Below are 13243 nucleotides of genomic sequence, written 5' to 3'. Positions count from 1 at the left end.
AGAGAATGAACGAGTTAGAAAAGGTATGGTACTTAGCAAGAATCTCTTAACATCTCCATGATCTGTGCTTTTCTCAGGAATAACATTATTTTTTAACTCGACATACTACTTGGTGTAATTTAAGGAGTTGAGGCATGGGCTTCTGGTAACATGGAGGAGTTTGGAAAACTCATCACAGCATCCGGTCTAAGTTCTATAAAGAACTATGAGTGCGGTATGATTTCTTCTAGAAAAGAAATTTATCGTTAACAGAGCTTCACATCTGATATCTCGTAAATTTCTAGGTTGTGAACCACTGATACAAATGTATAATATCCTTCTAAAGGCTCCCGGTGTGTATGGAGCACGGTTCAGTGGTGCAGGATTCAGAGGGTGCTGCATTGCATTCGTTGATGCAGATAAAGCTTTAAAAGCTGAGTCGTATATCAAGAATGAGTATAGCAAGTTCCAACCAGAGTTAGCAAGCCAGATGAATACCGAGACTGTCTTGATATGCGATGCAGGTGACTGTGCTCGAGTAATTTGAAAGGAGGAATATCTTTCGAAAACTGCCTAGAATCGTGTATTCTGGGAATTGATTGTTTTTTCTCATTCTATTCATTGACTGACTTAATTCTCACACGGTACCAGTGTCCCAGTAAGTTTGTAATAGAACTGTACTTCGTCTAGAAATGTTGCCGACATTCATATTTTGCTGAAAGAGTTCTAAATTTCACTGAATCCAGTCCACTTACGCTTAAGATGGAACTGAAATTACAAAATGATTTGGTAATACAATCGATCCCCTGGGCACACTTGTAGGATATCACTCGATGTTAGTTATTCCCATCCATGTACACAACAGTCGTCCTTTTGTTCCTAGTAGGTCGAGCAGTAGGTGGCATAAACATCAATTGCCGGAAATAACTACAAGTTCGGATGGATGCGCAGCGGTTGAACGTTGAGTTAAAATATTTTATCAGGCGACTTCACCCCACTAGGAAGTTGATGAAAGATGCCAGTGTGCAAGAATTATGTCCAACACAGTGAGAGAACTGTACAGAGATGAAGGAATAAACAGAAGCGTGCCATATCACGCCACAAGTCTCGAGGACTCATAGCCTCCTCACAAAGAAGATTTGGGCAAAAACCAGTACGTAATAAAATAATTCCAGCAGTTTGTAAATACAATATCTTCATCTTTCCAATGCCGTGTAAAGCAAATCAAGAAACATCGGTTCGTAGTACAGAATCAATTTATGTGTTGAGATAACATAATGGAGATTGAAGAGCTTCAGAAATTAAATTCTACGCATACTATCTTCTATGATCAATGATGTAAAGCCATGTGCGTACTGACATGCGACAACTTGGATATATGTTTCAAGTTTTAGGCTTCTTGTGGGAGCCACCATCTTCAGGCTCGGACTTGCGCTTCATGTTCAAAAAGTGCTCAACCTGAAAGGAAAACAATTAAGCAGACGGAGCAAAAGATCTAGAGTGAATGACGTTATGATAACAGCTAGCGACTTCGACCTCATGAAAAGAAAATAACTAACTAGAAGTTGAGAAGCCGCAAAATCTTGTAAACGAGTTACCTTTTTATCTCCAAGCATGGGGGTCAAGCCTCCAGTGAAGTCCTTCTCGACGGTAGCAAACCCACTTCTGGGATCACTAGTTTGCCTGAAACCATAAAATTTAGAAGCCAAGGGATGTTACGACGAATTCAAAATGATGGCGTAGCTCATCTTAAAGAGATCAACTGCATTAAGAACACATGGCACATTTCCCCGTTCATAAAATGCAGCATTATAGCTACGAGAAATTGACTCCTTTCCAGCAAAGAACAAATGGTTTGGTTGGTGGAATTGATTACCAAGCACACACAAATGCATGTGCAGAACAAAATACAAGCACATGACTTGCAAAACAACAAATAATTCTATGGCAGTCAAATCTCATCATTTTTTCTTAATTATTTTTTTTAGCTTTATTCATTATTACTTTGGAGATGTAACTCCTCTTATTTATCAAAAACCTAGTTAGAATAGCGCACATCCACTGCAGCTAGGTTCATTAACAATACACCTGAGGAGACTTTGAAACCAAAAAGTTGACAGGACCAAATTGCCAATGCAAGTCATGGATGTAAGTGGGATCCTATTTTTTCCATTTTTAAGCCAGTGCACATGCTGGGCAGGGGGCTGATTGGCAATTCAGGGCTCAAGATTCCACTTCCTCATCAGATCAGAAAGGCAGCAGATATAAATGTACATGAAGAAAGAAAAAGTAGAGATCATACCCAGGTTTAACATGGCCACTGAGAACAAGATAGGGTGTCATCAATTGAGCTTGAGCCTCCCTCATTCTCTCCACGGAAAGTGATGGTGTATCTGCATTTTTCATCTGCTTTATCTTCAGCTCCTCCTGATATTGTCGAATGCGCTTTTCTTGTTTCATTTTTCCAGGCCCCTTTCCATGGAACTTGTGTGAGAGCAGCCGAAAGGCTTCTTTTGGTGTCAACTGGTGCAGAGGAAAAGTGGAACTCCATCAATTTATGATTCTCATACTTCATTTAAATTCCAGTGCTATTAAGTGATTAGATGTTATGGATGACAGGATGAAATTCACAAAAAAAAAAAAAAAAAAAAAAAAAAAAAAATCTTAAACCTTACCATTGGGTAACGAGACACAGTATCAAAATCTATGACAAAATGAGTTACAAAAATTCCTTATCCTAGTAGATGTCAAATCCAACCAATTTATTTCCAATACTTCAACAAGGTACGAACATATTGGACAAATATAACAATTACACATCAAGCAGTATCATTTATTTCAAAAAGTAGGGCATATGATCTGAATAATAATTTAACCAGTCATTCTAACTAGTAAAATTTTCCTGGCTAAAATGCAAATTGTCTCCAGCAAAACATTTTATCAAATATGGTCATTTAGTCCTGCAGAATGACTAGCGCTCTTTCATTAAAATGCCTTCGAAAAAAATTGCCGAGGAAGCCTGAAGTGTTGAAATGGACAAGAAACTCTTATCAACTTTGTCGAGTTTGACAAGAATGTCTAAATGCTTCGAAATTTGTGCAAAAAGGAAGAGAGAATGTCTAAATGGACTAGAAATCTTGTCAACTTCGCATAGTTTGATGAGAATGTCTAGATGTTTTGAAAATCTGCAAAAAAGGGAGAGATAGTGTCTAAATAGAACAAATATTGTCATCAATTTTGTCTAGTTTAACAATAATGCCAAGATGCTTTGAATTCATGTTAAACGGAAGAGGGAGGATTTGACAACTGTCAAAGAGAAAAGGGAATATTCGTCAAAAGTTCAGAAAATGCACATTATTAAGAAACCCAAAGTAGTGGACACATAATTTTCTATCTGTAGAAGTGTCAATAAGGAGGAATTTCCTCACAAAGCAGTAGTCCATATATGATGAATGTACGCAACTAAAGAATGTTACGGACATGAGATTAAATAAATCGAATAGTAAATGGCTCATGTAGTGAAGCCCACTTACAATTCGTCCATACTCATCTGTCCTCTCAATGCGTATTTCCTTCGCTTTATCGTCATCATAAATGCCAACAAGTTTGCTTTTTTTCTTGTCCATATTTCGTCCACCCCATTCAACAGTTTCCTTGAGTGTTCCTCGATCTTTAAGAAGTTTGAGTGCCCCAGCTAGACCCTTTCCAACAGCAGATTCATGAATTGTTTCATCAGGGATGGCCTCCTCTTCCTCTTCAGCAGGAGTTTCGTTTTTCATTATCTCTTCTACCTCTGTCCAACTACCTTCACCTTTTTTCTCCTGATCAGAAGTGCTCGGCACCACATCTTCATCCATAAAAACATCTTCACTCTCAGGTTTTTGTGCTTCTGCAACAGCCAAAAAAATAAAAGAGGGTGGCAAAGAAATATAATAGGGAAGGGAGCTTCATTGCAAAAGAAAAAAAACTGATTGCAACTAAGAGTAGGATTACAACATTGCAAAAGAAACATAATAGTTAATGGCAATAAAAAAACACAGGACTCTCAGAGATTACCTTCATCAAGCTGAAGACCCCAGACAAATTCTTCCATCTCCGTGAAGACAACCTTGTTGTCTTGCGGCTCCCCAGACCCAGAATTTTGGTTATCCACAGTTGAATTATTGGCACTGGAGGTAGCAAGTTGGGATATCACCTGCGGACTAAATTTTTCTTTCTCGTCTTGTTTTTTCAATGCTAATTTTCTCGCCCTTTCTAATGATTTCCTGAGCTCATCATCATCATCATCAAACACAGGAGCATCATCTTCTTCTGGCTTGACAGTATGTATTTGTCCTTGTCGAAGTGCTTTAGATGCCTCGTCTGCTCTAGCATATGCAGACTGGTAAGCATTGCTTCTCATCTCAGCTTCAGATTTCTCTTGTTCCTCCCTGAGATTCCGCCTTCTGCCATCATTTCGTGAACCAAGATCTTCAGCACCCAACCCAGCAGATATAGCCTCTGCTTCAAGAGCGTCTAAGTCCATTTTCTCCTTCTTCCTCAAAGATTTCTTTTTCTTAGGCTTTTTAAATTTAAGCATTTCTTCTTGGGTATAATAATCTGTTGAGATCTTCCCAGTTGAATTCAGATCTTCAACATGATTACTTGCAGAAACCCCTTGTAATCTTTTACGAAGCTGGCAACAGATGAAAGACTCATGTCACTCAACATAATCCTAGTCGTTTTAATGGAAACGAGTACAATACACATCAGCACAAATAACTTGCCTCTTCCAGTTTCTTTTCTGCTTCACCAGTAAAATGTCCACTTGCATCAAGAGTTATCCCCTAAAACGAGAATAAAGAAATAAATTCAAAAATTCACAAAAAAGACAAGTTCGTTCAAGTTTAAGTGATATCAAATGAACCTCATCAGCAACTGGATCGTCATATTGGGGAAGTATCTTCTTCTCAGCACCGAGCTCATCACCAAACCTAATAATAAACCATGAAAAGGTGTTAGCAATCCAGGCTTCATGAGACATTTTTAAGAAATGCATGTGGTTAATCCTACTTGTCATCATAAATCCCAGTTTTCTTCTTTGCAGCCTCATAAGCTTCATTCCTCTGCTTTTGCTCTCCCATTTCCACATTTTCAAGCATATCAATCTCTGGCATATACAATGTAATGTCACCTTAGGAAATTTGAGTCCAGAAAATATCCCAGAGGATGAAAAAAAGACTAGGAGAGTAGAAAAGCTGAGAAGGGAGAGGAAAACAACATCAACAAGTTACCTTGATTGATATCACCGTCAGCAAGTATACTCTGATCTTTGAGTGTCAATACAACCGCTCCACCTTCAAGTACTTTGTCAAGCCCATGAAGAATTTTGACCCCACCTAGGTTTTCTGCTAATAGACAGTGAAGTTGAAACTTCAGTCCAATTTGACATAAATTCTAAATATAAGCCAGCTAAAAAGGTGAAACTAAATTGTTCTTTCCGCCAAAGAATTTTACTTATTTCAGCCTTCAAGAATTCTCATTGACATACATATCTATGTCAAAAGAAACCAATTGTCGAGAGAATTAAGATGAATTTCTGAATTTCTTGGGATTTACAGCCGTGTTCATCTATCTATAAATATGTACAGTCTTTGAAGTATACAAGGAAACTATATTTTTCAATCCCTAAAAATCAGGAGCTATTTTAACTGAAATATAATTGCTAAATATAAAGGTAATATCCGTAATGATACATGTTAACAATCTCTTCTCATATCAAATACACAAATTGCATACAAATATCAAAATTATGTAGCCACATACTGTCAAAATCGTAAATAGTTGTCCAGATGGATAATAGATTAAACCAATAAAATACATTCAGAAGAAATAATTGCAGCTAACACTTTCTGAAATCAAGAATTAGCTGGATGAAAATCTATGTTATCAAATGTATGCTGAAATATAATGTAAAACATTATGAAATGGTTTCTAATATAATTGTTAGCGTGTGTCCATTTCATCGTTCAAGAATTCTCTTTGACATATATATCTATTCCCATATCAAATACACAAATTGCATACAAATATCAAAATTATGTAGCTACATACTGTCAAAAATAGGTGTAGATGGATAATAGATTAATACAATAAAATACACTCAGAAGAAATAATTGCAGCTACACTTACTAAAATAAAAAATTAGCTGGATGAAAATCTATGTCATCAAATGTATGCTGAAATATAATGTAAAACATTATGAAATGGTTTCTAACATAATTGTTAGCATGTGTGCATGGCTTAAAAAGGGAACATACCAGTGAAATGTTGTGGTGCAGCCTCTTCATCACTTTCTCCTTCATTGACGTTATCCTGCAGCATGTAAGAATAAGAAAAATTAGAACATAAATTTTAAGAAAACTCATACATTACATCAAATAGTCAAATAATAAATTTATCTCCTTTTTAGCTATTAAATAAAAATAAACACTAAATTTAAGACGAAAAACCTGCTCCTCAAATATTTTTGATAGCTGCAAGGCTTTCTCTTTTTCAGCAAGCTTTCTGCTCTTGTCTACCCATGCTAAAACCTCAGAACCACCTTCTAACTTTTTCTTCAATCTTTCTTCCCTTGTTCTGCAACAAAATGTAATTAGTGATGCCGACCCGCAAGAAAACATCAGAAGACCTATTACTGGATGCATATTGTTCACAAATTGGAAGCTAATTCTGATTAATTTTATTCCTTTTGGATTAAAGTTGGAGTGATACCATTCAAATTGTAAGTATGTTCCACTAACAGAAGGTACAATACAACCTCTCTATCCCTTCGTACTGAAAATAAAAACTAATTAACTTCGGTAAACCCATTGCAATCTTTACAATATTAGATGTAAATTGTTGAAGTGGATATGAAATAGCATACGCTTAAATGCAGTATTTTTCTAATTTTTGACAGAAAAACCATTGTTATATCAGAAAGTGGTCAAAATACTGATCACACAGCATATTTTTAAACAAATTTGAAAGTTAAATAAGTTTTTACATTAAGATAGTCACGGAAATTTTAATGATTCATATAATATTAAAAAATAAAGAAACAATATTTCCATTTATGAGCGATGGGATTGCATATTGAGAATTTAAGGATTAAGCAGTAAAAATTTACTCACTTTAAAATGCGCTCCTCCAACTCAGATGCTGGTTGGCGAGATCTAGCAGCTTCAGCCTCGGCACTCTGTTTAGTCTTGAGACCTTTGGAGTTGCCCTCATCAAAATAATCCATTCCCTCCTGAGTGATACGCTTATGATGAGAATAATTAGTTTCTAATCTTGAGTTATCATCCTTTTCCAAATCCTTGCTCCGATCAAGACTCTCATCCTTGTGTTTACGACTACTTCTATCTCTATCCCTTGCCCTTTCCTTGTCTTGGTCTGCCTGCTTTTCCTTCTCCCTAGTTCTCTCCTTCCCCTTCTCTCTCTCAACTGCTTCTTTACCCATGTCCCTGTCATTTTCCCTATCCCTATCCCTCTCCCTCTCCCTTTCCCTTTCCCTATTTTTGTGCTTTTCTCGCTCCCTCTCTTTTGTCCTTTCCCTATCTTTAACCTTTTCTCTGCTCTTATCTTTTACACCCTCTTTATCTCGTCCTCTCTCACCATCCTTCTCCAATAATTTCTCCCTCTCCTTCTCCTTCTCCTTCCCCCGGTCCTTACGGTCTTTATCTCTCTCTTTGTCCCTGTTCTTGTCGCGATCATTATCCTTCTCCCGTACTTTGTCCCATGTCTTGTCCTTTCCCCGGTCATCTCTGTCCTCCTTCCTTCTATCCCTACTGGATACTCTCTCTTTCTCTAAATCTTTGCTCTCTTTCTCTGTTTCCTTCAAAATTTCACTCTTTGACTTTTCACGATCTCTACTCCTATGCTCTTTATCCTCTTTCCAGCCACTGCTTTTGCTCTTATCTTTGCTCCCGTACTTGCCTGACTCTCTTAGTTCATCAGACACATTATCTTCCATATCGTCATATCCACCACCCCACCTCTCCCTCATAGGTTGGTCATCTTGATCCCTCATCTCAGCAGAACCTTCACGCCTTGAATCTGCCAAATCTACCCCCATTACCAGAACAAGCCAAAGAGATGATCGAAGATACAATCTACCTATGTAAACTGAAAGATAGGGTAAATATAAAAAGCTAACATTTAAATAATAATAACACAACCATATGGTGTAAAACCACTTCTGTCAAAGTTCAACACTTTGGTGAGCAATTAAGAACAAAGGAAAAAGGAATATAAATCACAGAGAAATTAAAATACACCCGTAAATTCTAAAATCTAAACTATACGCCAACGTATCCAATCGTTTATAATCAAGGGGCCCAATTTCAAACAATCTAATTTCCTTAATAAAATTAACCAAATTATAACTAAATATCAATCTCTTCAAAAACCCTAAAATTCAACATATTTAAAAAATAATAATTAATTTTTCAACTAAACTCTTATCAGAACACTAATTTATAGCCTCGTTCGCGCACCTAAGCACCGAATCTCAACAATTCATCCAGTAAATTACCTGCAGTACTGTCTAGGTACCTTGTTTTGCTAGGACTAACGAAGAACAGGATGTAGCTGCGTATGACTATAGGCCTATTTGCTGGGCTACGGCGCTAAAGGCCCCTAACAATGGGCTACATGGTCAAGTTATTATGGGCTTTATATTTTAATCGTTAATGAAATGAGGAAATTACGTATTGTAATAAATTAAAAATTCACATTTCATAAATAACATACCATATTTAGTATTTCACAAATTAAAAAAATTAATTAATTAATTAATCAATATAATTAAAATTAATTAAATTAACCATTTCAAACCTAATTATCGCCTCTTTCTCTCTCTCTGCCAGTCTCAATTACCTTTCTCTCTCTCTATCTTATCGACTGCGTGTTTCCCTCTCTTCTCTATTCTCTCATCGTCACTTTCTTCTCTTCTTTATCTCTGCCGGCAGCGCAGCTCGCACCACTGTTGTGAGATGGGTGTGTGTGTGTGTGTACGTGGGTCTGGGGGTGTGTGTGCGACGACTGTGGCGTGGTAGTGGCGCACTGCAGATTCCCCTTTCATTGCAGCGTTATGGATTTTGTGTGGTGGTGGTGTGCTGCAATCGTTGCAGCATCGTAGATTTCGTGCAGTAGTGGTGCGCTACAAATCCCTCGATCTGTGGCAATCGTGGATTTTGTGTGGCGACGACGAAAGTGTTTGTGTGTTGACGGTGTTGCGATGGGTGGCTTATCTGGCAGTGAGAGTTCACTGGCAATATTCAAAGGGTGGCGGTGGTTTGTTGGAAGTGTTGCGATGGATTGTTTGAGGTGCTGTGGTGGCGGCTCTCGACGGATCTGGTGTTTGTGTGGACTGTGACTCTCAATTGTGGTGTTGGGATTGGTGTGTGACAAGTGGTGACGATAGTGATGGCGATGAGAATTGTGACTATGACTGACTCCCAATTGTGAATTGTGACTCACAATTGGATACGTAATCTGAAAATTTTGACTGTGACTCCCAATTGTAACTCACGATTGATTAAGTTGTCGAAAAATTAATCATGACCAATTAATCCAATAATTTGCAACAAGTAAATGAGTTGTAACCAATAATATTTTTTAGGTCACGCATTTTTTTTGTGGTGATCACAAATTATTTAGTTGACTGTGACATTAAATTAGTTAATCTGTGACCAATGAAAAAAATAAATTGTGACCTGAAAAATTGTTAATCTATGACTGATAATTTGATAATTTGTCTATATAAGAAATTGTGATTTATAATATTTGTGATTTGTGACCAATAAATAAATTGTAACTTATAAATTTTTCAATTTGTGACCGATAAACAAACTGTGACCTATAAATTTTTGAATTGTGACCGTAAAATAATGTGACATCAAATTTCTGATTTGTGACCAAAAAATAAAAAGTAACGAATTAAATCATTTATTTGTGATAAAATTATATAAATCTGTGACTTAAATATATTTAATTACTAAATTAATTAATTAATTAAATGGTAAATAATTTTTAATTGAAATCTGATTTTTGAAATTTGAAACTTGTTTTTGAAATGTGTCATAATTAATCTCTTACTTATAAAATTTTCCCTAATGAAATTTTAATGAGAAAATTAGACTCACTACCATCCAAAATGAAAGAATTAGATAAGGGCGATTTAACTAAAAATCTTTTTAAAATCATATTAAAAGTTTTATGAAAGTAAAAATACTGCCTAAAATGAAAAAGTGACGCAATGTCACTTTTTTTTTAATAAAATTTTTATAAAAAAAGTAAAAAAAATTAAAAAAGTAACAGAAATTTAAAAAATGTGATGAATTTAAAAGTCTAACACAAATTAAAAAAAGTTATGCAGATTAAAAAAAAAAAAGTGACAAAAAATATAAAAGTAACACTTTTCCACATTTTCCTTGCGCAAACGTTTTGCATTCATTAATCGAATTGATTCAAAGTTTTCCTTTTTATATGTATCAATATAAAACAATACTTGAATTTGTATGTTCAAATTTTCAAAAAAGCGCACACATATGCATCTAGTTAATTGTTCTAATGACATAATGTGACTTTTTCTGTTACTTTTTCACGTTCACCTTAAACAAGCACATTACATAAATCAATCTAATTGATCCAAAACTATCTTTTATGTATTAGCATAAAACAAGATTTGAATTTGTATATTCAAATTTTTACAAATGCACATGTGTGCATCTAGTTAATTGCTCAAATGAGATGGTGTGACATTTTTTAGAAAAAGTGACAGAATGTTACTTTTTCACATTCTCATTTTGTCAAACTCCTTGTATGCATCAGTTTAATTGATTCAAAGTTAATTTTTATATGTATTGACACAATCAGTTTCTTCTCAAGTTCAAGAATTTTATTTTCAAACATATTTCCAATTACAATAGCAAAATCATCAAAAAGAACTTCATGAGTATCAATTATTTACATTATAAGGTTCAAGCCTAATCACATTGCCAACAGGCTCTTTGCTCCTCATTTAAGTTCTATCAACTAATGGAGACCAATCTGCTACCTGTTCAAACAACTATGCTCCAGTAGTAACCCCAGAATGAAACAGGTAACCAACCCTCTTCATCATTTATATGTTCATAATCCTTATTCATTTAAATATGGTTGTAGAATCCCCATTTGAGACAAAATTCATAGAGTAATATTAGGCATAAATATTCGTTTAAATACGGAAAACCACATGAACACGAAATAATAACAAAATCTAAGTGAACTTCTGAAGGAATATCCCCCATCTGTAGGGAATGACCATTTTTTGCAAGCTATATATCATGTCACATAGGATTAAGTTGTACATCTTTTTGAACTAGTTGGTCTGCTCGATGACATGCACCTGGTAAACATCGGTAGTCATGAACACGCCAAGAAGGACCACTAGACCGAAAGCTTCAAAGTGATCATGCCATGAACATCATAGCTACCATAACTGTGATTTGATAATTTTTCAAGAAGACAAACTAAATTGAAAGCTTCTAAGTGTGTGATTAAAAACAATCACCACTTCTAATAAGAGGAAGCTACATGGAAATAAAGACAAAAAGAAAATGACCCAGTATTGAAATATCTATTGGTAAGGACCACTTCCATCTCCATTAAATTCAATGATCTTTGTAGGACTTTGGATGACACTGGAATTATTGCTCTTGATTTCAACATTTACACGAACACCTAGAGTGCATTGATGCCCGAGTCTATCCAAAGTATTCCAAAAACCTCAGTATTACAGATCCATGTCGTGACTTGGAAATCTTCAAAATGTGAGATTAAAAACAACCAACTCTTGCTTAAGTACTAGTATTAAACATATTACAGTAAGCAATAGCTAAGGAAAAACAAACTAGTATTCCTCATCACTAATTGTAGTAAGCAAAGGCATAATACCAACTATTAGTAGAAATTTTGACACTAGCTATAAAAGCAGATATCATATTCACTCTAAGGCATGTCCAATAGTATCTAAATAACAGAACAACACTTCACCATGGTAAGCAAATAAACACGATATTTAGATGCCCATTCTAATAAGTAATCACATTGCGGTATTTATCTTCAAAAAACAAAACTATAGTGCAGCAAATAGTACATAAGAAGGTTTTATAATCAACTCTGTATACCATGACCGAAGAAATAAAGAAAGGTCACCTAAGAGAATCTTCATAGCATCTCACAAACAAAAAAAATCCACATAGCATTTTACACAAAACAACACTTGACTGTTAAACCTCACAAAGTATTTATTTATAATTGTGTTGAAAAGGGTTTAAATTCCAATCTTAAGCCATCATATACATGGTCAATGGAAAAATATAGCAAAAAATCCGACTGATATCACATTGATTGAAAAATAACAAAATTCACAAAGGAAAAGAACCTCACTATATCCCAAACCCATTGTCATACGCTGAATTGCACATTTAAAATCCTTAGTTATATCTCTAGCTTTTGCTATTCCTTCTCCATTTATACTAGCAGAAACTAATAAAGCTTCATAATCATTTGAGAACTTTAAAATGTCAAAAAAAAAAAAAAAATTGAGAAGAAAAGAAAAAATAAATGCATCAAAACTCGAATCGAATACCAATATTTCAATAGAAAAATAAAAGGAAGGAATAGATCTTACCGTTAATGATGCAAACTAAAGCAACAAGCTTCAAGAAATAGTCTGCAAAGGAAGAATAATAATCAATTCGAAACACCAAAGTCGATATTGAATGATTTACCGGTTAACGATGGTTTTTTTTGCCCTATATTTTTCATACGAAGAAACTTGAGTCTGGATTTTGTGGGGATTTTGGGATTTTTGTCTAAAATCGATAATGAGCACTGTGTTGTTCTGGGGTTTTGAGGGGACTTGTGGGCGTATTTATTATTGGATTAAATGTTTTAATTAGTTTTAATAGTATTATTCTAATTTTCTTTTCTTTTCTTTTTTATTATTATTTTTTTCATTTTTTATTTTTTTGTAATGTTTGAGGATAATGAACTTAATTTTCCCATTAGATTATGTGGAAATTACAAAAAACCCAACTCTTAAAAACATGTGTTCTAAAATCAAATGGAAGGTTTCAATTCTCACAAATCAAAATTTTCAACCCAGACCGTAATACATTTACCCAAATCGTAAATCATTTCTCCTCCTCTCTCTCCTCAACTCTTCTTAGTATCCATTTTTCTCTCCCTCTCC

General features: G+C 35.0%; 1 protein-coding gene and 1 long non-coding RNA gene across 5 annotated transcripts; both read right to left on the bottom strand.

Moving 5' to 3' along the window:
* Positions 1-1117: 1117 nt before the first annotated feature.
* Positions 1118-8668, bottom strand: LOC111399795 (SART-1 family protein DOT2-like). Of its 4 annotated transcripts, none has more exons than XM_023027281.1 (13): positions 8537-8668; positions 7134-8127; positions 6471-6597; positions 6279-6333; positions 5253-5369; positions 5032-5128; positions 4886-4952; positions 4746-4805; positions 4036-4654; positions 3513-3868; positions 2282-2502; positions 1578-1662; positions 1118-1437 (listed from the first exon to the last, which is right to left on the bottom strand). In XM_023027281.1, the coding sequence occupies exons 2-13, from the start codon at positions 8075-8077 to the stop codon at positions 1363-1365; spliced, it is 2823 nt and encodes a 940-aa protein (XP_022883049.1). In that variant the 5' UTR covers positions 8078-8127; positions 8537-8668; the 3' UTR covers positions 1118-1362. The 4 variants fall into 4 exon arrangements, with proteins under 4 accessions (XP_022883049.1, XP_022883052.1, XP_022883050.1 ...); XM_023027284.1 differs by having other exon boundaries at positions 5253-5366; XM_023027282.1 differs by having other exon boundaries at positions 7134-8118; positions 8537-8646.
* A 2583-nt stretch (positions 8669-11251) lies between these two features.
* On the bottom strand, positions 11252-12918 carry LOC111399794. Its single transcript, XR_002703807.1, has 2 exons — positions 12680-12918; positions 11252-11807 (listed from the first exon to the last, which is right to left on the bottom strand). It is a non-coding gene; the product is annotated as an uncharacterized LOC111399794 (long non-coding RNA).
* Between the last annotated feature and the right edge of the window lie 325 nt (positions 12919-13243).

Source organism: Olea europaea, chromosome 9 (assembly GCF_002742605.1).
Source record: "Olea europaea var. sylvestris chromosome 9, O_europaea_v1, whole genome shotgun sequence".
NCBI lineage: Eukaryota > Viridiplantae > Streptophyta > Magnoliopsida > Lamiales > Oleaceae > Olea > Olea europaea.
Note: the sequence above shows the minus strand (reverse complement) of the source record. Positions and strands in the feature narration are given on the sequence as shown.

Excerpts from the sequence above, each read along its gene's own strand:
- LOC111399795 (XM_023027281.1), bottom strand. The coding sequence starts at position 8,077 with ATGGGGGTAGATTTGGCAGATTCAAGGCGTGAAGGTTCTGCTGAGATG. Across the intron at positions 6,598-7,133 it reads TTGGAGGAGCGCATTTTAAA|AACAAGGGAAGAAAGATTGA; the intron begins GTGAGTAAATTT and ends ATTTTGTTGCAG. Across the intron at positions 2,503-3,512 it reads CAGATGAGTATGGACGAATT|TTGACACCAAAAGAAGCCTT; the intron begins GTAAGTGGGCTT and ends CCTCTGCACCAG.